A 26,320-nucleotide genomic window follows, 5' to 3' on the forward strand; every position below is an offset into this window, starting at 1 on the left:
AATATACTGAAATCGAAGAATTTGGTTGGATTGTGATTTAGGTTATATTTTTCCCTTGCCACTTCTTTCAAAAAGGTGATTGTCCATTTTGCCCTGGCAGCAGAAGATATTTCCAAACTTGATTTTTGATATAATAAAGAAGAAAATATAAACATGTTAAGCATGTAGATACAGTAAAACTACTTGCATGTGTTCTAGAAATATCAGGTTTTAATCGACCTGCAATAAATTCTGGAGTTCGATTTGAATAGGTCGTATGTACATTTGTCGATATAAAATTCGATCAGTTTATTTTAGTTATTGTAGCAATAGGGAAGATATTTTGGAGACTTTTAATTATGGAACGGAAAGCCTGTTTTGTGATGATTCTGCTGTATGTATCAACTTTGTTCAATTTCAACGGTTTTTGCTATAATAAGCGAATCCAACTGATCGAATTTTTAATCGACAAAAGCACATACGACCTTTTCAAATCGAGCTCCAGAATTAATCACTAAATGTAAATCTTATTTTAGATGGTGTGAAAATTATAATTTTCATGCAAAAAAAAAACGGAGGACGCAACTTTTTCGTGTAAAACCAAGTTTAGTTTTAATTTCGAATGTTTCTTTCCTGAAACTACGTTTTAGACAAATGGACTATATTCTCCATTCATTAAAAGTTCAAAAAAGTTCGCATATTTCAAAATATTGAGGGTGTCCATTCTGCCCCGGGTGTCCATATTGCCCCGCCTACCCCTACTATTAATTTATGTACCTTTTTTATGCCCTGTCTGCATATAAAGAGAGATAGCTTTTTAGAACGAATATTATGCATAAGAATACGTAATGTTATGTAAGTCTCAGGAAAGCTTTAGGGGTCTCAGGGACGTGTCAGGGTGTCTTAGGAGTTACCAGGAGTTCTCAGGAGAGAGATCCAAGGGGACCTCAGGGGCGCTTAAAGGGGTCTGATGGTATTTCAGGAAAGTTTCAGAGGGTCGATAAAGGTATCCTAGGGGCTTTCACGGAGATTCCAGAGGGCCTCATGTCCGTTTCGGGATGTCTCACGGGCGCTCAGTGAGTTCCAGGGTCAAGTTCGTTTCAAGGGGTCCCAGGAGCTCTCAGGGATGTTTCAGGGAGTCTCAGGGGCGTTTCAGGAAATATCAGGGAAGTTCCAGGGGGTTTCAGAGAGGTACCTAGAGCTTTCACGGACGTTTCGGGTGTCTCAGGGAAATTTTCGTGATAAAAATTTTCATAACTTTCTTGGGCAACCTAATACGTACATCCAAGAATGTAATATCTAGACCCTACTCTTTGTATCAGTATCCTTTATTAATTCCTATGTAAATATCATTAATACACAATAACCTTAACCTATAATACATAAAAACACCACTTGTCCACCTTAATCCACTTCCAATTTCCTGAAACTACCCGCCAATCCATACGTGCTATTGTTCTCTTTGAACCCTGAGCACCCGTTCAAATTCTGCTTCAGCGAACTGACCGAGCCTTCCCTGGCAGCCTCCGGATACATGTGCAAATGAACCGCCATCTTGTCATCGTTCAGCAAAGTGGCCCTGTGCGCTTCCACTTCCGCCTTCCACAACTTGATCATTTCCGCCATCGGCATAGTACCGCCATACTCCTTCGGCAACAAACTCTTATCCATCTCGATGTCTTTGATGTCGGTGTACAGTCGAATCCGGTTTCTCAACTTCTCGGAAATCAACGTCATTCCCCATTCCACCGCAATCTTCAGTGCCGGATTGATGTTGCATCCGTGCATTTCCTGGTGTCTCATTGGCAGCAATCGTTCTCCGTTTTTGGTGATCCTTACGGCCTCCTTGATTGTGAACAACGTCAAATATTGCAATCCAATGCCGGTACCGACGCCTGCATGTACAATTCCACGGATCTGATTCTCCTCGTCGGCCAAAATGGTTTCGTAACAGATGCCGTGCACCCGCACCATGTCATCATTGCTGAACTCGTTCAGATCAAACACCCCAGGACGGTAGAACATCACCCGGCGGCCATTTTTGTCCCTTTTGGGCAGGGCAAACATGTACCCCAGGTCCAGCAGTTTCGCCAACTTGGGTAGCCGGCAATCGAGGTTCATGAATACATTTCCATCTCGGATGAATCTGAGCAAAAGAAACCGTTCGATATTTTCCTGGGCCACCGGTATGCTGAACTTCTTCGCTCGAAGAAATTTCAACAAGAAGTTTGAATCTGAAAATGCGAAGATTTATATGGTTAATGGACGGAGGTCGAAGGTAGAATTGAACAAACAAAACGCACCCATTCGAACTTTAACGATCCGGGGGTTTTTCTCGGCCCAATCCCGAAGCATCTGCAGAGCATGGTTCCGTCTGTCGTCCGTTTCGTTCAACTCCCGCTCAGCTATTCGTCGGAGGTCATCGGACATCGTGAATTTGTAATCATCCGGAGCCGTGAGCGCTTTGGTGTACTTCATGGTCAGTTAGATTCTGATTTGAATAGTAGTCTGTTAGAAAAAGTAGAAATAAAAGATATTTTAGGTCATGTAGCCAAATATTTGTGAAGGTGAAGTTCGATCGGCTTTGGAAGGTTCAAAAATAGATCTATCACTGATTTGGCTATACTAGATTGCAAGCGGCTATCTACGGCTTCCATGGAAGGGAGCAAGAAAGTGTACTCGTTTCCAGCGTTTTTCGGCCTCCGACTGTTAAATAACAAGAAAAAAAAACTACAGAAGCTACTTGAACTCCAACTAAACCTCTCAAGCCCCAACAAAAAGTATTCCGCAGTTTCCTCTAATGTACAGGCAGGCGGGAGAACCCGCATGTCCGCAACGGCCCGAAAGGACCTGAGTCAGGTGGACTGTTACTTCCCCATGGCGTTGACCTTCCTTTAGTAGAACTGTCCCACGTGCACTGCCTTCTAACCACGGGGGCCAATTTGGCCACCACCTCAGTTTTATGGTGAGCCAATTTTAGTTTCCTGGAGCTCATCCACTCCTTCACAACTACCATCGAGTTGGCTGCAGTCAATTCCGCTTCTTTGATCCATTCACCGAAGACCTCTAGCGTAATATCGTCAGCAAAGCCGACGATGGCCACGTCTGTTGAATATATCTTTTTACCATTGGAGCGCTGACCCACTGAACTAAAATGTAAACCCTACCTTTGTTATTATTTACCTTGTACTTTGCTCTTCATCAGTTTAATAGAGAACACGTTTGTAAACGCACGTCGCGAGTTTCTGTGCTTTTCTCCGAATCACAATTTCCCCACGCGGTTATCGATTCCCTGTGCTAAACTCTGCTGGGTGGCCAATTTCCTTCCCACAGGTTATGGTCCCAGAGAGGAATCGTGGAATTCGGTCGGTTTAACGGTGTTATTCGCGGAAGTTTGTTCGGTCGGTTTCGGCGTCGTCGTGCGGAACGCATTCGGCTGATTGTTGCCTGGTGCTGATTGCCGGTTGTGTGCAAAATGGCGGATCCGGGAAAGTTTGCGATCAGCAAGCTAGGGAACACCAACTACGCCAGTTGGAAGTTCCAAATGGAGATGTTTTTGATCCGGGAGGATCTTTGGCATGTCGTGGCGGATGCCAAACCGGAGCCAGTGACCGACGCCTGGAACAAAGCTGACCGGAAAGCCCGTGCTACGCTAGGACTGTGCATTGACGAAAGTCAATATGTGTTGATAAAAGATAGTGTTAGTGCGAAAGCGGTATGGGATGCTTTAAAAGCATACCATGAGAAGTCGACAGCGTCGTCGCAGTTGTCACTTCTAAATCGACTATGTGATGCGAAATTAAGTGAAAATGGAGACGTTGAGAAGCACTTGCTCGAGTTGGATTCGCTTTTCGAGCGCTTAGTGAATGCTGGTTTGGTGTTGGCGGAGAAACTGAAGATCGCCATGGTGCTTAGGAGCATGCCAGAATCGTACCATTTCTTGGCATCTGCTCTGGAGGCACGGCCTGACGCGGATGTTACGATGCAGTTGGTACGGTCCAAGCTCATGGACGAATACCACAAGCGACAGGAGCGGGGCGGAAAATCTTCATCCGGGGAACAAGTGCTAAAAACGCAGAAAGTAAACAAAGAGAAGTTATGTTTCTTCTGCAAGAAACCGGGACATTTTAAAAGTGACTGTCGGAAGTGGCAAAGCGTGAAGGACAAGAACAGTAGTGGAGGCCCATCCGGTGGCAAAGCGGGTGGCAGCGGTCAGCAAGCTGCGAAGGCCAAACAAGTGAAGAATCCGGAAGTTAACAGTGTTTGCTTTTCTGCCCACACCGAGAGTGATGCTGTCTGTGCAGCGGCAAAAGTGGATCGTTTGTGGACGATCGACAGTGGGGCATCTTGCCACATGACCAGCAGTGAGGGTTTTTTCGATAAGCTGGAAGAGTCGTGTGCAACGGTTATGATGGCGAATGGAAATCGCTCTGAATCCGGTGGTGTTGGGTGCGGATCTTTGAAAAGTGTTAACGGTACCGGAGATCCGGTGGAAATAAATCTGGAAAAGGTGTTATACGTGCCGAACCTCGACGGCGGACTGCTGTCCGTGAGCAAAATGGCAGACAGGGGGTACAGTGTGCTATTCACGAAGAACAGTGTTGAAGTGCGTGATGTGTCAGACTCAGTCGTGGCCTTGGGGGAAAGGCGCGGCGGACTGTACGTTTTGAGTGAGCCAGAACGGGTAGCGGTGGCAACCACCCAGTGTCATACAGTGAACTGCCAACACACATGGCACCGAAGATTCGGGCACCGGGATCCGGCGGTGTTCGAGAAGATTCAGAGTGGAAAGCTGGCTTCGGGTATGAAGTTAGTGAACTGTGGTGCCAAGGTTGTGTGTGAACCGTGTATGGAGGGGAAGATGGCCCGGCTGCCATACCCGCAGCAAGCCGAACGGAAGACGACGCAGCCGTTGCAGCTGATCCACACAGATCTTTGCGGCCCGATGAGCAACGTGACTCCCGGCGGGAAGAAGTACTTCATGACCCTCATCGATGATTTTAGCAGGTATGTAGTCATGTATTTGCTATCTGATAAAAGCGAAGCGAAACACTGCATAATGAGTTTCGTACGGATGGTTGAGAACCAGTTCGGCAGAAAGCCGCAGGTAATTCGATCTGATCGAGGCGGCGAGTTCGTCAACCATGAGCTTGAGAAATTTTATCGAGAGGAGGGTATTCAGATGCAGCTGACGGCGGGCTACGCGCCGCAGCAGAACGGCGTAGCCGAGCGGCGGAATCGCTATCTTCAAGAGATGGCGGTATGCATGCTTCTTGATGCTAACTTGGATAAGAAGTATTGGGGAGAGGCAATAGCAGCCGCAGCGTTCACCCAGAACCGCTTACCGTCACGATCGGTAGCAAAAACACCGATGGAGCTATGGTGCGGAGAAAAACCCGATTTGAGCCGCCTAAAGGTGTTTGGATGTGAAGCATTCGTCTACATTCCGGACGCCAAACGAGCGAAGCTGGATAGCCGAGCGAAGAAGCTAACTTTCGTCGGCTATGCTTGTGGTTCCAAGGCATACCGCTTCCTGGACAAGCAGACGAACAAAATAGTCATCAGTCGGGATGCCAGGTTCCTGGAACTCGGATCAGAGCTGCAGGAGGAGCCGCAAAACGAAGAAAAGAAGCAGAAGTCACTCGCAGGTCACAAGACGCTGCCTGCGGAGAAGGACGTGATGCCGCGGAGGAACGCGGAGCAACTGATTACGGTTGAACCGGATTTTGCGGACAACGCTAGCATCGACGATGAAGCGGATTGTGAAGGTTTTCCGGAAGAGGATTCGGACGGCGACAATGACTTTTTCGAAGCGGATGATGAAGAACTCGATGAAGATCAAGCGGAGCATGGCAGGCCACAACGCGGAAATGCCGGAGTACTGCCAGCGAGGTACCAGGATTTTGTAGTTGGAGTTGCAAAGATGGACGAACCAGAGCCGAAGAACTATCGTGAAGCAGTGAACAGTGTGTGTAGTGATAAGTGGATAAACGCTATGAACGATGAATACAAGTCACTGTTGTCGAAGGGAACGTGGTCGTTAGTTCCACTACCAAAAGGACGGCAGGCGATAGGCTCAAAGTGGGTCTTCAAGAAGAAGAAAGACGCTTCTGGACAGGTGGTGCGCCACAAGGCGCGGCTAGTGGCTCAGGGGTTTGAACAGCGGTACGGTAGTGATTTTAGTGAAGTGTTTGCACCAGTTTCAATGCCGCAGACGTTCAGAGTGCTTCTGGCGCTAGCAGGTCAGAAGAAGCTTCAGGTTCGCCACATCGACGTGAAGAATGCGTACCTGAACGGAAGATTGAGTGAGGAACTTTATATGCGACAACCTCCGGGCTACGCAGCACCCGGAAAGGAGGAGCTAGTATGCAGGCTGCACCGCAGTCTGTACGGGCTCAAGCAGGCAGCCAACGTCTGGAATGCGACGGTGAAGAAAGTGTTGTTGAACTTGGGCTTTCGACAATCAGACTCGGACGCTTGTCTGTTCTCGAAGAAGTTGGACAATGGTGAGTGGATGTATCTCTTAATATATGTGGACGATATTGTCGTGGTTAGCGGTGATGAGCATCAGATGGATCTTCTGGAGCAGCAGCTGAGCAATCATTTCGAAATCTCGCCGTTGGGTCCCATAAGCCAATTCCTGGGGATCAAGGTCGAGAGGAGCAGCGACGGATTCTTTTCGCTCAGTCAGAAAGCTTTCATCAACGAAATCGCGATACGCCACGGATTGGACAAGGCCAAGACTTCAAGATATCCTCTGGACACAGGATACATGAAGCAAGCGGATGGTGAACCATTGGCAGACAACGTGCAGTACCACAGCCTTGTTGGTGCTTTATTGTACTTAGCCACTAACACCAGGCCAGACATAGCCGCAGCCGTGTCTATACTCAGCCGTAGTAGCAGTCGTCCTACGCAGCGTGATTGGGTCGAACTCAAACGCGTTGTTCGTTACCTGATCGGAACGGAAGATTTGGTATTGCGACTCGGATTCGAACGAGATGATGGATTGACTCTGACGGGATATAGCGATGCGGACTGGGCTGGAGACACCTCAGACCGAAAGTCAACCAGCGGGTTTGTTTTCATGCTCGGAGGTGCGACGGTCAGCTGGGGCAGCCGAAAGCAGAACTGTGTATCGATGTCCACTATGGAAGCGGAATATGTCGCTCTTTCAGAAGCGGCACAGGAGGCAGTATGGCTACGACGCTTGTTGGACGAGTTAGGAGCCGAGCAGGAGCAGCCAACGAAGATTAATGAAGACAATCGCAGCTGTATCGATTTTGTTTCCCTCGACCGGCAAAACAAACGCAGCAAGCATATCGATACTAGGCGACATCATGCGAAGGACTTGTGCGCGAAAGGAGTGATTCAACTCGGCTACTGTCAGACCGACAAGATGGTGGCCGACATCTTTACCAAACCGTTAGGGCCACAGAAGATCAACCAATATGTAGCTGATCTTGGACTGGTAAAGCTGATTAAAAGGTAAATTCGTTCATTAGTTCAGCGAGGAGGAGTGTTGAATATATCTTTTTACCATTGGAGCGCTGACCCACTGAACTAAAATGTAAACCCTACCTTTGTTATTATTTACCTTGTACTTTGCTCTTCATCAGTTTAATAGAGAACACGTTTGTAAACGCACGTCGCGAGTTTCTGTGCTTTTCTCCGAATCACAATTTCCCCACGCGGTTATCGATTCCCTGTGCTAAACTCTGCTGGGTGGCCAATTTCCTTCCCACAACGTCCACCGGGCACTTACTCTGGGAATTGGTCCAGGAGGTCCTCTGGAAATCCCGCCAGAAGTTACTGTCCGAATTACTCTAGGGGTTCGTCCAAAAATTGCTTCGAAACTTCCCCCGAAAATTGTCCCTGGAGTTTCTCCGAGAATTCTACCAGAAGTTTCCTCGGAAATTGCTCGAAGAGTTCATCCGAGAATCACTCGAGGAGTTCATTCAGGAGTTTCTCTAGGAATTGCTCCAGGAGTTCCTCTGGGAATTGCTCCAAGAGTTCCTCAGAGAAATCTTCTTGAAAATTCATCGGGAAATGTTCCAGGAGTTTCTCCGGGAATTCGTTCAGGAATTCTTTCGGGAATTGCTCCCGTAGTTTTTCCGGGAATTTGCTTAAAAATTTCTCCTGAAATTGTTCCAGGAATTCTTCCGAGGGATGTTCCAGGAGGTTCGCCCGAAATACTCCACGGGTTCCTCCGCAAATTGCTCTATTTCTTCCTCCAAGAATTGCCCCAGAAGTTCCTCATAGAATTCTTCCAGAAGTTCCTCCGCGAAGTGCTCCACAAATCGCTCCGTATAATTTGGAGTTCCTCTGGAAATTCCTCAACGAGTTCTTTCGGGAGTTCTTCCAGGAGATCCAGGGATTCCTGCAGTAGCTCCTCCGGGAATCCTTTTAGGAGTTCCCCCGAAAATTTGCCATGAATTCCTCCGAAATTGTTTCCAGAAAATTTTTCCGCGATTCTCATAGTAGTTCCAACGGTTATTCCTTTAGAAGTTTAACTAGAAAGTTTGCTACAGGTGTTTCCGAAAATTTCTCGAAATTCCTTTGAAGAGTACCGCCGCGGAATTCCTCCAGGAGCTATTATGGAAATTCCTCCCGGAATTCTTGTAACAGTTTATCCGAAAATTCCTTCAAGAGTTCCAATTGATTTTTTCTTGGAGTTTTCTCCGGGAACTTCTATAAGCAGTTCAATTGAGAATTTTGGTATAAGCTTTTCCCAAAATTCGTCAGGGTATTTCTCTAGTAGTTGCATTGGGAATTCCTCTAGGAGTTTCATTTTGAATTTCTCTAGCGTAGTTCCTCCGGGAATCCCACCTTGGATTTCTCCGGAAATTCCTCCAGGCATTTATCCTGGAATTCCTTCAACAGTACCTGCCGGAATTTCTTCGAGAAACTTTCCAGAAGTGTTTTTCTGAGAATTCCTATAGTTATATCCCTACACTGAGAATTACTCAGAGAATTTCTCCAGGAGTTCCATCGCGGAATTGCTCCAAGAGTACCTCAGTGTAATTCATCCAGGAGTTCCTCCGCGGATTTTCTACTGGAGATACTCTTTGGATCTGCTCTTGGAGTTCCTCCGCAGATTTCCTCCTGGAGCGAGTCCTGGAGTTAAACCACGGAACTCTTCCTGGTTCTCCTCCGCAGAATTACTCTAGGAGTTCCTCCGGAAATTCCTCCAGAAAAACCTCAGGCAGTCCTGCAGTTTTTTTTCCGGGAGTTCCTGTGGAAATGCCATCGTGAATTCCATCTGGAGTTCCTCCGGAAGTTCTTCCGAGAATCCTCCGGGGTTTCCTCCGAGAATTTCTCTAGGGTTTGTTCCAGTATCGGCTTCAGAAGTTTCTATGGAAATTTTCTACAGGAGTTCCCCAGGGTATTCCTTCAGGAGTTTTTCAAGAAATTTCTTCAAGAGTTGCTCCAGATATTCTTCCAGATGTACTTCCGGAAATTCCTTCAACAGTACTTCCGGAAATTCCTGCAAGAGTTAATCTGGGAATTTCTGGGAATGTTTCTTCGGAAAGTCCTCCAGTAGTTTATCCGGAAATTTCTCCTGTAGACCTCTGGCGTGATATCGTCAGCAAAGCCGACGATGGCCACGCCCACCGGAAACTTTTACCTCAACACCTAATCGTACATGACATTCCATAACAACGGACCCAGGATGGAACCTTATGGGAGGTGTGGGAGGTTATGTGAAAGCACTCTGTGTAGTAAACTAGTACTCTATCCTAGACGTAACTTTCGTATATCTCGTACAAGTACCCGGGAATCCTCAGACGCAAGAGTGCATCGACAATAGTCACCATACTGGCACTATTGAACACGTTGTTTCTCACATCCATCGTCTCTACTGCACAGTAGCGAATCCCTTTCCTCTAACTCTTACGATGGAGCGCTATCTCAGCGGTCTTTGTAATCAGCAAGATATCGTCGACCTTCCTTTCCGGAAGCAAAACTGGTTTCTCGAGAGACCATCGAGATGCTGGCTGTGCCTCATCATTCTGTTGAGGATGATATTTTCGAGCACCTTCCCCACCGTGTCGGGCTTTTTGATAATAGCTCCAGGCTCTGCGGCTTCCAAATCCTTGGGAAAACTCCCTCGTCCAGGCATTTCTTCTTAGCAGATCCGAACATCCCGGGAGCCTCTGTAATAGCTACTTTTAAGGCCAGCTTCGGAACTGCGTACGGACCTGGGGCCTTACCTATACGCTAATGAACTTTGCTATCGCCGCAAGTCCCTTGCCGGTGACTCTCTTCTCATCGCCAGCCGCAGTCCCCAGCTATCCTATGAAAGGAGGCCAAGAACTAGGATCATAACTGTAAACATGACCCCACGGATTCGCATGGGTACTCTGACAGAGACCATCAAACCAATATTTTTTGCTTGTCCTTATCTCAATCTTCTGCGCGACTTGAGCAACGGCGAACATCACTCGCCGTTCGTTTCGCTCTTCCTCAGTCTGAGCTCGCTGTATCCGCCGCCTTATCCGTAGACAGGCGCGGCGCAGGTCCAAGGTCCACAATCGCTTGAGTCCACCAGTAAGCCGGTGGTCTCCCTTTACTAGGGTGGACTTTCCTAGGCATGATCGCATCGTACGCACGCGAGAACACCGCTACCAGCTGGCCACCGCTTAAAGCGAGTAGGTTACGCTTACGGCGGCTGTTATTCTAATCCGCATTTCTTCCGTAGCTTCTCAACGCGAACTCGGGTGAGTCGTTTGGTCATCAAATCAGCAAGCATCAGTTCAGTGTGGCAATAAACGTAATTGACTGTTCCAAGTCTGCTTCAAATCCTTAGCAAAGTGGAATCTTGTTGCTATGTGTTTGGTTCGATTACTGAACTTATCGGAATCCAGCATTTTGAGACAGCTTTGATTACCCGAATAAAAAATACAGTAGAAAAACCGAACGTTGTATTGTAACAGTACTGTTTAGAACCATATTTTTACAATAGACACCACTGTAAAAATAAAAATACAAAAACAATAAGATGTAATGTAAAAAACCATACCGTGAATTGTAAATAAGTTTTTTACAATATATTATACAGGTTGTTAAGTATCGTAACAATATAAAAAAATATTTTTCTCCATATACATATTTTTGCAAAACCATACATTTTATTGTTAATGAATTGTTCTAAATTCTGATACGTGGGTTTAAATATACCGTACATTGCATGGTACATGAATGGTTTCGAACAATAAAATGTACCGTAAATAAATTGTTTTAATTGTAATTTCATCACAGGTTATACATTTAATCAAATGGTTTTGGAATGGTTTTCTTTTGTTATGTTGTATTATTATGCGCTTTGGGAATTCTCCACAGCGTTTTGGATAACCCTTCATATATAGGATCGCCCACGCCTAAGTCTGAGTAGTCTCTGATTGCATTAACAGTTGAAGCTTAGGCTCCCATGCCCCACCAGCCAGATAACCGGGTTTTGCAAACTAAGCATTATTTGTGGCAACACTTTAAGCGGCATGATGGAACTATGCCGAGCGCGCTAAGTGTTATTAGACCACTAAAGTAGTTGCATGAAGTGGGTGACGAGGTACATAAGTATCATTACAGCGTGCTTCATCGTTATTGCAATATTGAGGCTCCAGTTTGACTAAAGTTTGAAATACATAACAACTCATAAGAAAACTGTCAAGTTCTATTCAAATATAAGTTGGGTTAAAAAGCGAACCCGCAGACGAACCTATATTAGAAGTCATTTCAATGTACAGTCCAGTCCATATGTTAAAGATGGCTCTACGTCAAAGATAAAGTTTGTCAATCGCATTTGATTCGATTGTGGTCGAAGGCAAGTTCACATGAGAGAAGAGGAGAAAACTCCCCTAAAAGCAAATACCGAAAGAATAGTGTTGAACTCATCCACTGATTTACGGTAATCTGACCTGCATCTTTCCGAGTTGGCCTACATTCGTATTTCTCTCATCGCACTCTACACACCTAGCCCGCCATATCTCTTGGACCCCTGCTTGGACCTGCAGTTCTTAGGACATCTGGTTTATCACTGATTTAAACATGTTATTGACAAGGATGTTTTCGATCATCTGGCAATCATTTGACTCATTTGTCTATAACTCAGTTCAGAAGCCTAATATTGAAATGAGATGTTCGTCAAACTTGTAGATATGTGTTTTTCCTACAATTATCACCAAGGATGCCATACTCTAACTTTTATATTTACGGCGTAAAAGTGTTTTTTGATCGTTTAGTATGAGTAGGTGGTACTAGCTCTCTCACGCCGCATATATGAGATTTAGGATATGGTGTCCTTGGTGATAATTGTAGGAAAACCACTTATCTACAAGTTTGTCGAACATCTCATTTCAATATTATGCTTCTGAACTGAGTTATGGATAAATGAGTCAAATGATTGCCAGGTGATCGAAAGCATCCTTGGTTATTGACTCAAAATTGATGTTTCAACTTATTCACTTTTTTCTCTTTCCTTTCCTTTGCAGCAAAAAAGTCACAAACATTAACAAAACAAAGCACGGAAAAAATCTTAAACGAATATTAATAATTAAAAATTCACGGAAAAACAATGTTTCGGAAAAGTGAATGGTTCAAACGTAAGAAAAACTGTATGATATATTATTACATAAAAATCCAATGTAAATGTATAGTATAGCGAACCATTTCATTACAATACTCTTTATTGTAGCTGGTACACTGTATGGTGCAGAAATGGTTTTCACCAAACACTCTATGGTTAGTTTTTATCCGGATATTCTCATTTATTGTAATGGTTTGTTGATCTTCTCCTAAGTCACATACCTAAGTCCTACAGTAACCGCTGCAGCCAGATTGCTTCTTGTGAGCTTCCGAAAGTGACACAAATTCTGCTTCAGCTGTTGATAGTGACACACATGTCTGCTTACATGCGATATACAAAAGTTGTCCTACTAGCTTCTGGTACTACTTGTTGTCTGGAAGAGGGATCTGCTTGTCATCATTCTTACCATAACCGGGATCTAACGGATTGTTGGACGGTTTCGCATCATCTAGCCCGATGGATTTCACAACTTTACTGATGTATTTTTCATTGTGTGTTGAGCTAACATTAAAAGTTAACAAACACAATAATAAAGAATAAAAAAAGATGTATTTTTGTTGACAAAGGTAGAAGTCTCCTACTTCATCTCGCTCCACTTCAATTCCCAGTTACCACTGGATGTTACTGAGACTGCTGATTTCAAAATTCTTCCTCAAGGCCAGTTCCAGGGGTTTGATAATTTTCTCATCTTCGCTTGCTACAACTAGATCATCCACGTAGACCAGTATGTAACACTATTTTCTGTTAACTTCTTTCTTGTACAAGCATGGATCCGACTCACATCTACGAAATCCAGCATCCTCTAGCACTACATGAAGTCATTGGAACAAAGCTCCCGCATGATGATTCTACAGTTGGTTCCACGAACGTGCAGCCTGCTTCAAACTATATATGCTTTTCTTCAGTTGGCAAACTAAGTTCTCCATACCTGCTACAGCATATTCAGGCGGCTGCCTCATAAATATCTCTTCCTCAAGGTTGCCGTATAGAAACGCCGTCTTCACATCGTACTGCTTGACCACCATTCGTTTCTTGGTCGCTATAGACATCAGGGCTTCGTCATAGTCGGCTCCATATCGCTGGCTAAAACCTTGAGCTCTAACCTTGCCTTGTGCCGGATCACTTCGTCGTTCTTGTCGCGTTTCACCTTGAACACCCATTTGCAGCCGTGCCCTTTGGGCAGGTCATCCATCAGGTCCCATGTTTCGTTGCAGTTCATAGAACTGAGTTCATCTTCCATTGTTTTTCTCCACTAGATGTTTTCCGGACAGGATATTGCCTCCTTGAAAGTGTTCGGCTCCTCCTGAATCAATGGACCAGCTATGCACACGTACCTTTCCGGTGGTTTTCCTTGATTTATTTTTTCGGATCGCCGAGTTACAGGCTCGTCTTTTGCTACGTCATCCGGTGTCCCTTCGTTATTTTCAGGATCGCCCCACTCGTCATCATCATTCGGATCGATAACTTCATCATACTGTCGAAAATCCTCAACACTCACGCTTGGTGAAGGAACCACGAGCATTTCCAAGTCCACACCATCCGTTGGTAGGCAACTGTCCAGGAACTTGACTTCGCGACTCACCGTGATTTTTCCGCTTCTTAGATCCAATAACCGGTGCGCCTTGGGGTTCGACTTACCGGCTGTACTACCGACCTTTGGGCTCAACAGCCGCCTAGCCTTAAGGGCGCCGCCTGGTAGCTCCTCACCTGACGGCTGTCTTACACGCTTCTGCGAATGCTTATCGAAAGCAACAACATCCGCCATATTTGGGCTACCCGCGAAAACGAAGACCTCCATCCTGGTAGACATCGGAGCCTTTGACTTCACGGGTTTTGTCGCTGCTGCTGCCGCAGTTGCCACGAGTTTCTCATGGTGCTGCCTGGTCGCCATCAATGACTTAACCGTTATGTGTCCGACAAACTTTTTGCTTTTTTTCTACATCGTGCTTTTCATATGGGCGCTGGGTACCCGGGTACCCTGTCGGCCACACGAAGTCTGATAAGAACCTGCGCATAATATTGTACATGTATTCCCTTTATCTAACACAACGGTTTGGAACGTTCGTGCCATGAACAGTCCCAGAATTCGTCCGTTTTTTGCCTTCACTCCTGGCTTCACAGTCGAAAGTGCCAAAGTGGCACGCTCGCATTTAATCTTCGCTCTCTTTATTTTTGCAACGATGAAAGTAGAAGATCGCATCAACAACGAGGTAGTTTGTGCAAAAGTGACAGCAAGGAGACTCAATTGACGACGTTCGTCGAAAAGAGCAATTGAAATAGGATTCACAAATCGACATTCGAATTCAGTGGTCAATGAAACTTGCAATAGATAAAAAGATAATAAATAAAGTTTCGGAATACAAGGGTCATTTGAGAGAACTTTAGGATTTTACGTTTTGGAAAGAAACCTTGGGATTTAGGGGAACATAAGGAAGTGGATTCTGTAAGTGACTTGATATAGAGTAGGCTGGGCAAACGAACCGTTAATTGTGACAGGCGACTCACATCGTCTGGCGCGTAACGCCAGAATTTTGAAGGTCCTTGCCGAATCCTTCTTATACTATCGAGTATCGAGAACCACTTAAATAACATGTCATACGTGAAAAATAATGAATATCGGCTCCGTAAAGCAAAAAAAGTGATCTTGCCCTTTTTGAGTAAAGTATATAAAAACGCATTTATGATGCTAAACACAATCATACACACTTAATTTTTATTACCGAGTTCGGTAATTTTTGACGAAAAACCAGCGTCATGGTCGCAATTTTTTCCGCAGTCAAGTTCGCAGATTGTGAACAATCCTCGGTACTCACTTTACGTAATTTATGTTTAGTCCCTTACTGTCAGAGCTGTCAGATCAGTGTAACACAGATATTAGCTAAATAAAATTTACACAAAAGGCCTTTTACACGGAAAAAAATACACGGTTATGAATATTTATTGGGTACCGGACTGGTCACCGAAAATTTGATCGTTTTCTTTGGTACATCGAGGTCTTGAAATTAGTCTATGATAAAACTGCTGAGCACCGAGCTCGTTCAGCAAAAATGCATTGTTTACCTTTTTCATACGATTTTGACAGTTGTTTTACTGAACCTCAGTAAAATCGATTACCGAAACTACCGAGATCCTACTGCTGTTATAATCTTGTCAAAAAAGTACCGAACAGGCAATTCAGAAATAAGTGTGTAATTTACTGTTTCTTCATGAAAGTTATCCACTTATCCACGAGCGGCAATGGCGGCGGTGGGCATAACCAATCGGTTCGGATTTTGACGTTTCTTGGGGGAAAGTCAAAACAGTTTCATTCTCCTCCTCACCCCTTTACCCACCGTTCGATGGCGCCAACCGATTACGATCCCCAAGAAACGTCAAAATTCGAATCGGTTATTTGTGCCCGCCGCCGCCATTATCGCTCGCGGATAAGTGGATAAAAACTATATTGGTAACCGCCATCATATGGGATGGGAACCACTGTGCATTGCCCTTAAGGTGGTTAAGCCGAAGATGTGGAATTGGTACCTTCTAGGGGTCAACAAAACCTGTTCCTGTCGGATGTCGGCAGCATCATCTTAGTTTTCGTCCTTCACGATAATCATTCGCAGAAAATGAAACCCCAAACCTACTCAGACCTACCCCTTCAGTCACCCCGAATTCCCAAACCCTTGTCCTTTACTGCTTCGTGCTCTGACCTTCACTGTTGAAACAAGTTTTTCACTTTCTTGTCGAAGTAAGAGAAACAAAAGAAAGAAAGAAACCATTTCATAACCGTGTTCATAACCGCTGAGCTGAGCTAGTATCATAAACTTTTCGATTTGCTCTACCCAGATGGTCACTGCTGCATACTACAATGTGACGGTTAAGTTCAACGGCGATCGACTCAAAATGATTAATCAGCATTTTGCGATGAAGTAATAGGTCTATAGCTAGAGCAGCGCTATAGAGCTTGCTGACGTTTATTCACCTTTCTCTTTCAAACATGCAGGCCGAATAGGATTTGTTGTCATCAGGAAAGGTTTCCCGATGAAAACAAATCCTATCCCGCCTGCAAGCTTGAAAGAGAGAGGTGAATAAACGTCAGCAAGCTCTATTCACGAGATATCGGTCATAGGGTTGACCACCACCATGTGTGGTGGAGTTGACTTTGTGCATTTTCAGTTATTGAGTATGCACTTTAGGCGCCAAAGAACACCTACAGTATCGACCAATGCGTTCACAGCAGATCTTGTGGCTCTACTTTGACTCGGCCAGAACTGTTTATTGTCAAACAGAAGTTTGCTCTCGAGGTCTTTTTCTTGATGTACTGTCCAATGTGGGACAAATCCTGCTTCTCAGCTTAGTATTCTATGAGCAATTCCACAGATATTAACTGAGAGGCTTTATGGGTCCGCCTTTAGGACCTATAATCGACAAGAATGACTATGCTGTGCCAAATGTAGTGTCCAGTACTGTACAGTGTAGGTACCTACAACAAAAGGGCACCAATGAGCAACACCGCGCGCGGTCGTCATTGCGCAATTTCTTTGACATTGCAACGAAACTGCATGCAGATGCATTGGTACAGACGGGCTCGCTTAACTGCTGCGACATGACATCGTCAAGCGGACAGGTCAACAAAAGAAGTTCTTATACATATTTCAAGTGCAACCTCTTTTGAAAAGAGCGACGCGGCGTGGAGGCTGCCACTGCTTGTGAGCACATGATTCTTAACTATAGTGCAGTTTCCGTACGAATGGTGAGAATGAATGCAATGATGTGCATATTTTTAACGGTTGTAAAACCAAAGAATCAGAAGTAATGGAATTGACGGATGATGAAATTATGAATGGTTTCTGATGTTTTGAAACATCTTTGCATTGCATTGGTCAACAAACAACACTTGATTTGTTACAGCTACGGATCTTGGAAGATCAATGTGGGGATCAATGACAGCAAACATTTACAAGCTCTTGTACCGACTTTTCGAACCCTCTAAGCAGAATACCCTCTTTGAATGAGTGTAATCAGTTTCGTACCTTTTAATTCCGCCCTATGTTGCTTACAAGTGGTAGTCGAAATACGCGTATCTGCCAAAGGATAAGCAACATAGGGCGGAATTAAAAGGTACGAAACTGATTACACTCATTCAATTCACAAGCTTTTGTGCATAGGCGACAACATTTTCTATAGTAGATTGATTCTGGATCTCTTGCGAGCACAATCATTGCAGAGTTGTTCTTCGGCATTCTTACAACATACCGTAAGGCATTGGGAACCTACTGGGTGCTGAGTTCGCCGAAGAGCACAGCATTCACGTATTTACTGAGAACACCGTTTTCATATTTTGATGATATTCTCGGTAGATTCTTTGCCTTAGCCTGTACAAGTTCCTTGGAAAGGAATTCAAAACTCGGAGACAGATATATTAAGAGTTGCAGTATACTTTACAAAATTTCCTAGTCCATGCTGCTACCTTTCTTCTAGCCATGGTCCTGCGCTTTCTATCCTCAACAATATTCAATTACCCAACTCGGTAGAGTCCAAAGCGTATGAAGTGCAAAGTTAACTATGGAACTTCTGCACTTACTACAGGATGATTGACGATCAAGGTGGACGTAGCCGGCATGTAGCGCGACGCTATTTGCAATATTTAACGATTAGTTATTCGTCAAACACCTGCCTGTAGCATTCTACACGAACCGAACACATTGCACTGGGCGAGGTTGTAAGCTCCATCCCTCTGGGGTGCTCGTTCAAGGCTTCTCGCGATGCATCATCGAACAATCAAGATGATGCACTTCACCACCGAAGTGAAGTCTGATGCCAGGGGAGGCGCCTGTCCTATAGTCAGACCATGCGCGCGTCGCGCCCGCGTATACGTAGAGCGTTCGAAAGCCAATATTTGCCGAGCTATCAACGCACCGGACGACTTCCAAAGGGCATGATATTGTTTGCCTGCACATAAAGCTCTGGTGGTGGCGGCTTGTGACCAGGAATCATAGTCAAGGTTTTATTTAGGTATTTATTATGCGTGCTGGTGGCGTTCAAGGTTGGAAGGAAGATGTCGCGTGTGGGAAAATATTTGCAATAAATCATTGGAATGGGTGGCGTGGCTGGATTATCTGCTGTAATTTGATTAGATTTCCGGTTGGGTTGATGTGCGATTCTGATTCTAGCAACATCGGAAAGGTTAAGGGTCTACAAATTGCACATTATTACACAGTGAAGTAATATTTGCCGGCTTCTCCCTAGCCATAGTGGTGGACTATAATTAGAATACAGGTGTATAAAACTAATCCCAGGCAAATACTAATCAAAAAAGTATCTTGTTGGATGGAAGTGGAAATCAATTTGGAATTTAATGGGATGTTAGTAATTAACCTACTAGAGCTAAGTATATTATCTAAGTTTTTATCCTCGCTAATCACAACTGGGAAGGTCGAGGTCAGCTGTGCACAGTGCATAATCCCAAGTAACAATACGATAACCTTTTGGCTTTGGTATTAATTTATAATATTGGTCCAGCATCTCTGCCGTGTGCAGCATAGTTGTCCCATGTTCTATGGGAATCCCTGGGACAACTATGCAGCACAAGGCAGAGATGCATTCAGCGCCTTCAAATGTTTTTAGATGAATGTGATCTTTTACAAAATTGTTTCAAATAGCAAGGCCAATTCAATGTATAAACATTAAGGTGGTAAATACATATTTAAAAAAAAGGAAACCGGCCTTTTTATTTACAAGAATACCAATATACATTTTTCGTGACGTTGCAGATCTATCAAATTTGAGTAAGTCTGCTATAAATAGTTTTCATGTAGTTTGAAAATTGGCCGATCAAGAGTAATTTTTCTGAATTAGCTTAGCGTGGTTCAAGAAAACCCGGTTTTCTGGCTGTAATATTTTCAATTCTAATTGTTCTTCAAGATCTTTTAAAAAGCATTTCAAATCGCGTTGTTTCGTGCGAAGAGAGTGTTGTTATCTCTTCTGGTTCAAGACCCTAATAAAAATGTATTACCCAAGGAACAATTCAAAGTCATAAATAAGCATGCATGTCGAACTATTGCTGGTTTATAACATTCGCAGCTGAACAAAACCAAATGCTGGATAATAAGCTGAAATGATGCTATTTACATTGTAAATAAGTCAAAATGCAACATTTGGCACGTATGTGAACAGCAATTTATATATAAGCTTAACAAACATCAGCAATTTTTGTTTGTTCGATTTGCTCTTACTAGCTTTAATATTAGCTGAAAAAGAACTTTTTTTCTACGCGTTTAAAAGCTTATGTTCCACAGTTTCCGAAAGCTGGTTATTGTGGTCTACATAAGTTGAACAAATGCTTTTGATGTTTAATACTTCAGCTATTGTGGGAACGTTCAATAATGGTTTAACAGTAAACTGAATAAACGAATTTATGATTTATTTATTTGATCAAAGTGATTATAATAGAGCAGTACTGGGTTCCACATTATTAAATATGTATTGATGTTTGTTGCACACCAATGCGAAATATTCGAAACATTTGCTAATTTTCATAGCAATTTCAAAGTTGTAGTCATCTTCACAACTTTCTATTTAATAAATATTTACAACCTTTCATAAATCTGAATATTGATCTTTCACAGCTTTGTGAAGATGTGTCACTCTCAGCGAACAACTTACCAATAAATAAATAATAAATAAATTCTTAGTGGAATTCAAAGGAACCGTACTTAACCCGATTTTCTTTTATTTACAGATATTCCCCTAACAAGCCCAGGTTAATCATCAACTTACCAATTCCAGGATGACGTAGTCGGCAAGACATGCGACGGGTGATTGGGAGATCACGAGTTCAAATCCCAAGATGAGAATTTTTTAGAAGAGCTTGTGTGTTGTAAATGCGTTTAGATGCGACAAATAAACATGTTTGGACTAAAATTGCACCTCGCACTTCAATTTGTTTTTTTTTTCGCAGCAGGTTATTATAGCTGAATACAAGTTTAATATGAGGCTGATATAACACAGATAACTTCCTACTGTAAAGCCTGTATAGCGCGTGCAGAAAAGATTACTGAATAACTTCTCCACTTTTGTTTGAACAACGCCTGATTACAAGCTGTGATGAAATAATGTTAAACTGTAATTCAATCAAATGTGGAATAAAAATGTCATTGCAATTTTGGTTAGATGAGTGATTGTTCCTTGGGTATACACTGGCAATTGAGTGAATAATTGTATCATTCGGTGGATGATCAACATGATAGCCCGAAAGGGTTGTTAAGCACGTTGTATCATATTTTTCTATAAGGGGAGTTGCACCCTGGGCACCATTTGGGCAGGTGTACCTATTTTGGGCACTTGCCGCTATAACTTAGTCAATTTCAAACCGATTGATTTGAAATTTTGTATAGAGCTAGGCACGTACAGTATCTAATTCTGTACAAAAATTCAAATCAATCGGTTTGAAATTGACTTAGTTATAGCGGCAAGTGCCCAAAATAGGTACACCTGCCCAAATGGTACAATACCCTACCACAGACAATTGTTTGGGGGCTGTCCATTAATTACGTAAGGGTTTTTGGGGGGAGGGGGGGTTTGAAAAATCTTACGCGCCATACAAATTTTTTTGGGTTCTCATACAAAAAGTCTTACAAGGGGGGGAGGGGGTGTCGAAAAATCGATAAAATTCCCTTACGTAATTAATGGACACCCCCTTGTGAATATACACTGAAGTTTTTTTTTACGCGGTCCGTCCTAAAAAAAACGCGTTTTTTCAAGACCCGTCGTAAAAAAACGCGTTATTTCAAAAACCGTCGTTAAAATAATCCGCGTTTTTTTTTTAAAAACACGCGTAAAATAGTCAGCACCACATCTAACGTGACTTGACTTTTTTACGTTTTTTTTTAAATAACGCGGTTTTTTTACGACGGGTCTTGAAATAACGCGGTTTTTTTTACGCGGGACCATTACCGTCGTAAAAAAAAAACTTCAGTGTGCATTCATTTGTAACATTCCCTCAAATACAATACAATACAATGAATCACTAAAATAACTATAACGGCCGCTATGAAATGAACAGATTGCGCCACCGTAGCCTTGTGTGTTTGACGTAACTCGACTGCTGTCACTGTGTTACCGTCCATTTACAGTGGCGCTTTTGTTTTGATGCGGTGAGTAGCGAAAAAGTCGGCTTCAATGATCCATTTACAAATCACGAAACACTTACTATCAGCTTGGTTTACCCCTTCAACTTCATCAGTTATTTTAAACTAATTCGCAACACCCATCTCATACCTACTTTCACCCATTATGCTGTTCAGCTTAGGGGCGATTTCTTCACCCTGGCTTAAGCGTTAAACCAGGTTTAACTATATGGGTAAGCCTGGCTTACCGGTTAAGCCGAGCGAGGTGAAGAAATCGGCCCTAATTCTGGCAGTTATTTCTCATGGATGTCTTCTCAGCTGAGCCAGAAAACCGTTGTACTTTGCACGCTGAGTTGAAGTTCTCGCTTCAACTTCGACCAAGTGAAGATTTTGAACCGAGTCCAAGATCATGCGACCAGGAACATAGCAGAGGTGTTCCACATAAAGAAAACAGGCGACGCAGTCACTGTTAACCTACAGACTGTAAACCTCACACAATTGTTTCACGACTCCTCCATGCATCTCTTGTAGGATTCCCAGGGAGTTCCATCGGGGTTTACTTAGGATTCTTTTAGAAGTTCCCTCTGGGGTTCTTCCAGGAATTTCTTTTGCAATTGCTTAAGATGTATTTTCTGGGATTCCTTCAAGAGCTCTTTTCAAGTTTCCTCCAGGAAGTACTCCCTGGATTCTTCCAGAGCTTATTCTCTAATTTTCTTGAGGAATGCTTTCTGAGATTGTTGCGGTTGTAGGAGGTGCTGGCGAAAGTATTTCAGGAGTTCCTGGATTTTTTTTAAATTCCTTCCAAAATTTCTCTAGAAATTTATCCCGAGATCCCTCTAGGATTACTTCTTCCAAGATTAGAGATTCTTCCAGGAATTCCTTCCGTGGTTTCTACAACCATTTTTTCTAGAATACCTCGAGGATTTCCTTTTGTGATTCGTCAGAGAGCTTTATCTAATAATCCTTTTAGGTTCCTTCTGAAGTTACTTCTTAGTCCTTCTAGGAGATTCCTAACAGGTTCCATCTCTGGGACTCCTTCCAGGATTTCTTCTGAAATTTCTTCTGGGACTTCAAGGGATTTCTAATGAAGTTTCGGGAATCCTCAAAAAAATCCATCCGAGGTTCTTCAAATAGCTTCTGATGAAAACCAGAAGGAACTTTCTGGAGTATTTTCTCAAGGATGTAGGAACTTCATGAGCAAATCCATAAACAAAAATTACGGGAGGAACATCTCAAAATACTCCCTGATAAACTTCTTTAAAGTTTTAAATTAGAAACATCTAAAAGAATTCCAGAATGAACTTCCAGAAGGATCTGCAGGAATTTCAAACGAAGCTTGAAGGAATCCAGAAAAGAGTTCCTAAAGAAATTCTGGAAGCAGTTTCTGAAAGAATTCTAGAAGAATTTTCCAGAATGAGTTCCAAGGGGAATCCCAGAAAGAGTTCCAGAAGGAATCCCGGAAAAAGTTCCCGAAGAAATCCACGAAGGAGTTCCTGAACATAATCCAGAAGTAATTCCTGTCAGAAGCCTAGAAAAAAATTCCGGAGGAATCCCTGAAGGAGTTCCTGAAAAAATCCTGGAAGTAGATCCTGGATGAATCCCGGAAGAGGTTCCTGGAGGAATTCCGGAGGAAGCTACCGGTGGAATTACCGTAGAAATCCCAGAAGAAGTTCTTGAAGCAATCCCAGAAGTAGTTCCTGAAAGAATCCCGGAAGGAGGTCCTGGAAAAATCCCAAGTCAAGTTTTTGGAGAAATAGAGAGCTGCCTGGGAATCCCACATAAAACTCCTGGAGGAGTTTCAGACTCTAGTTTAATTTAAAAACACTTCACTAATACTTTACTTTTGCAAAAGAAAATAAAAAATGAATAACTCTTTTAAAGAAAAACTAGAAAGGACGAGCAAATTCCTTTTAATTCTACTACTGTGCTTATCTTCGGACAGATAGGCCTATTTCGTCTGTGACTTACAGACTTCTTCAGTGTCAAGCACTTGACACTGAAGAAGTCTGTAAGTCACAGACGAAATAGGCCTATCTGTCCGAAGATAAGCACAGTAGTAGAATTAAAAGGAATTTGCTCGTCCTTTCTAGTTTTTCTTTAAAAGAGTTATTCATTTTTTATTTTCTTTTGCAAAAGTAAAGTATTAGTGAAGTGTTTTTAAATTAAACTAGAGTCTGAAGTAACAAGTTCTACTAAAAGCTCTAAAGTAATAGTAAAGTCCTGGAGGAGTCCTGGAAAAAAAATGTGGAGAAATCGCAAAGGATTTTTTAGAGAAATCGCGGATGAAATTCCTGTGGAATCCCAGAAAAATCTACTGGAGGGGTGACACCGTGCCGTCATCGTATCATAAATCAGCATGTGCATTAGTGGAATCGAGTTCAGTTCTGTACCTTCAAGGGACAGAGATGGCCAAGTGGCTCCGTAGCTTGGAGGAAAGAAGCGCCCCACACTGCGCAAGACTGAAAATATACGGAAAAAACCTTTAGCTCGACGACATGTCGAGACCCACATTTGGTGTCTTCAGAGCAAGGATGGGAACACTCACTTGCAAAGAGTTACACTCACTTGCTATTCTCTCAGCTCAGAAGCGTGCAATCAGAAAACGATGTATGGACGACTTTTGCCTTGTGGTTTTGTCTAAAGGTTTGACAAATAGAATAGGGGTCACACACGCATATCAAAGTCGTGACAGAGCTGTGAAAGCGACTCTCCACGAGGTGAGTGTAATTTACATTCACCTCGTGGAGAGTTGCCTTCGCAGCTCCCTGTTGACTGTGACATGTGCGTGCGAGCCCTACTCTATTCATTAGTTAGCAAAGTTTTAGACAAAACCACAAGGTAAAAGTCGTCCATACATCGATTGCACGCTTTTGAGCTGAAAAAATAGCAAGTGAGTGTAACTTTTTGCAAGTGAGTGTTCCCATCTCTGCTTCAGAGAAAATATTTCTTTTAACAAGGTCGATTTTTCTTACGTTACAGAAAATAAGTAGCCATTCGTTGAAAAAAAAAGTCAAAACATTGTTCTAGAGGAGATTGTTTGAAGGCGTTGACAAATGGCTAAAATATCGACAATTTTTATTCTTTGCCCAAAAAGGTTGATATAAGCTTGTTGTAATGAAAATACAGTAATGTTCCGTTTTAATCACTCCCCTTTTCAACATTGTTTTCAACTATTGTACAAAATCTATAAGAGTTTTCTTATTTTTTTACGCGCGAAGTGCATTAAACAAAATTTCAAAAAATGGTTTTTGAGAAAATAAAAAATCATTTTTTATCATGAAGAAAAAAACTCAGGAGAAACCTTGATCCTTCCTCTAAATATGTATGAAAATCGATTGCGAATAAGCATACATACATACATAAAAAAACATGAAGAAATGCTTCTAATTTTGCGTTAAGTAGCACCAGTCTAATAAAGATTGATGAAACAATCATTGGGAATTGCTGTACATATTACCTGCGCCTATAATGGGTGTCAAAGTTCAATATCGCACTAATTCACTAGAATCATCATAACTTTATGATTGAGGATGTTCTAACGGTTACCGTATAATCAATTACCTTTGCTATTCAATGAAGAAAGATTATCGGTGTGTTGTTATCCGATCCGTTGTCACCTGAACTCCTTCAAACCCCTTTTTTTTTTGACAAATCCGCACTATTCCACACACTCCACTAATTCTTCGCGGAGGACACTCGAAATCGGCCTATTTATAGCCTTCTAGCCGCTTTGCAAACACAACCCGCGACGACGAGACTTCAACGAAAGGGAAAACGCGACCCAACTCGAACCGATACCACCGCAAGACTGGACGGTCTATCTAAAAGTGATCTCACGCGAACCTCCCGGATAGCTCTGCTGGCTGCTAGGCGTGATCGCTCTGTTGTTGGTATCGCCGTCGTCGTCGTCACAGTCAGAGAGACATACTAACTCTGTACTAGCTCTTGATTCACTATGGTGCACTGCACATGCCTGCCGTTGTGGAGTAAAGGCTTCTAGCTATTGTTACTAACTGTGTAGCACAAGAGAAGGAGAACAACTACTTCGCGCCTAGCGGTACCGGTTTGCACATTTTGAGGTGAAAGGATAACCACTCAAAAAATCATTTCGTCAAAATTTATCTATGGCAAAAAATTCAATGATTTATAGTATCGTAATGCGGGGTAACATTGATCATGATTGCAAACTTGCTTAGTTCCTAAAAAATGAAACGAATGAAATGTGAAACATCTTGTTTAGAATCATTTTTGAAGGGTTCTGGGCAGATCTGGTCCATGAAGAACCACTTCCACGGAACTGTGGTCAATAGATAAAGGTTTTTTTTTTATTCTTAACCACTTAACCTATTTTTTGCAATTTCTCATCGTAATAGGCTATTTTACCTCACGCAAATCTGACAGGAAAAGGCCTACTTTCCCACACCAAATTATCAGTGCTGTAATGGTTCATTACAGCACTGATTTGCGTTGCGTAATGAACCATTACTGCACTGTTTTCAGTTTTGATCAACTTCTTGATGCTTTCTGTACGCAGGTTTGAAAAATTGTGACAACTGCACAGTATAATCTGCCATGATCAGACTTTCTTAAACATGGCTATGAACATCAGTGTGCAGTTTGATGTAAAAGTTTTGTTAAAAACTAT

At 43.0% G+C, this 26,320-nt stretch overlaps 2 protein-coding genes across 2 annotated transcripts in view; one reads left to right on the forward strand and one right to left on the reverse strand.

Moving 5' to 3' along the window:
• LOC115259554 (nucleolar protein dao-5) overlaps nt 1-20,436 on the forward strand; it is a 34,001-nt gene extending 13,565 nt beyond the window's left edge. Inside the window, exon 3 of the mRNA XM_062846640.1 lies at nt 20,289-20,436. The gene's annotated coding sequence lies outside the window, so the exon portion shown is untranslated. The remainder of the gene's footprint in view (nt 1-20,288) is intronic.
• Nucleotides 1,290-25,613, reverse strand: LOC109417714 (alpha-tocopherol transfer protein-like). Its single transcript, XM_029860432.2, has 3 exons — nt 25,237-25,613; nt 2,283-2,487; nt 1,290-2,213 (listed from the first exon to the last, which is right to left on the reverse strand). Exons 2-3 carry the CDS (start codon nt 2,455-2,457, stop codon nt 1,384-1,386), a joined length of 1,005 nt encoding a protein of 334 aa, XP_029716292.1. The 5' UTR covers nt 2,458-2,487; nt 25,237-25,613; the 3' UTR covers nt 1,290-1,383.
• Nucleotides 25,614-26,320: the final 707 nt, after the last annotated feature.

The sequence above is a fragment of the Aedes albopictus genome, chromosome 1 (assembly GCF_035046485.1).
Source record: "Aedes albopictus strain Foshan chromosome 1, AalbF5, whole genome shotgun sequence".
Classification (NCBI taxonomy): domain Eukaryota; kingdom Metazoa; phylum Arthropoda; class Insecta; order Diptera; family Culicidae; genus Aedes; species Aedes albopictus.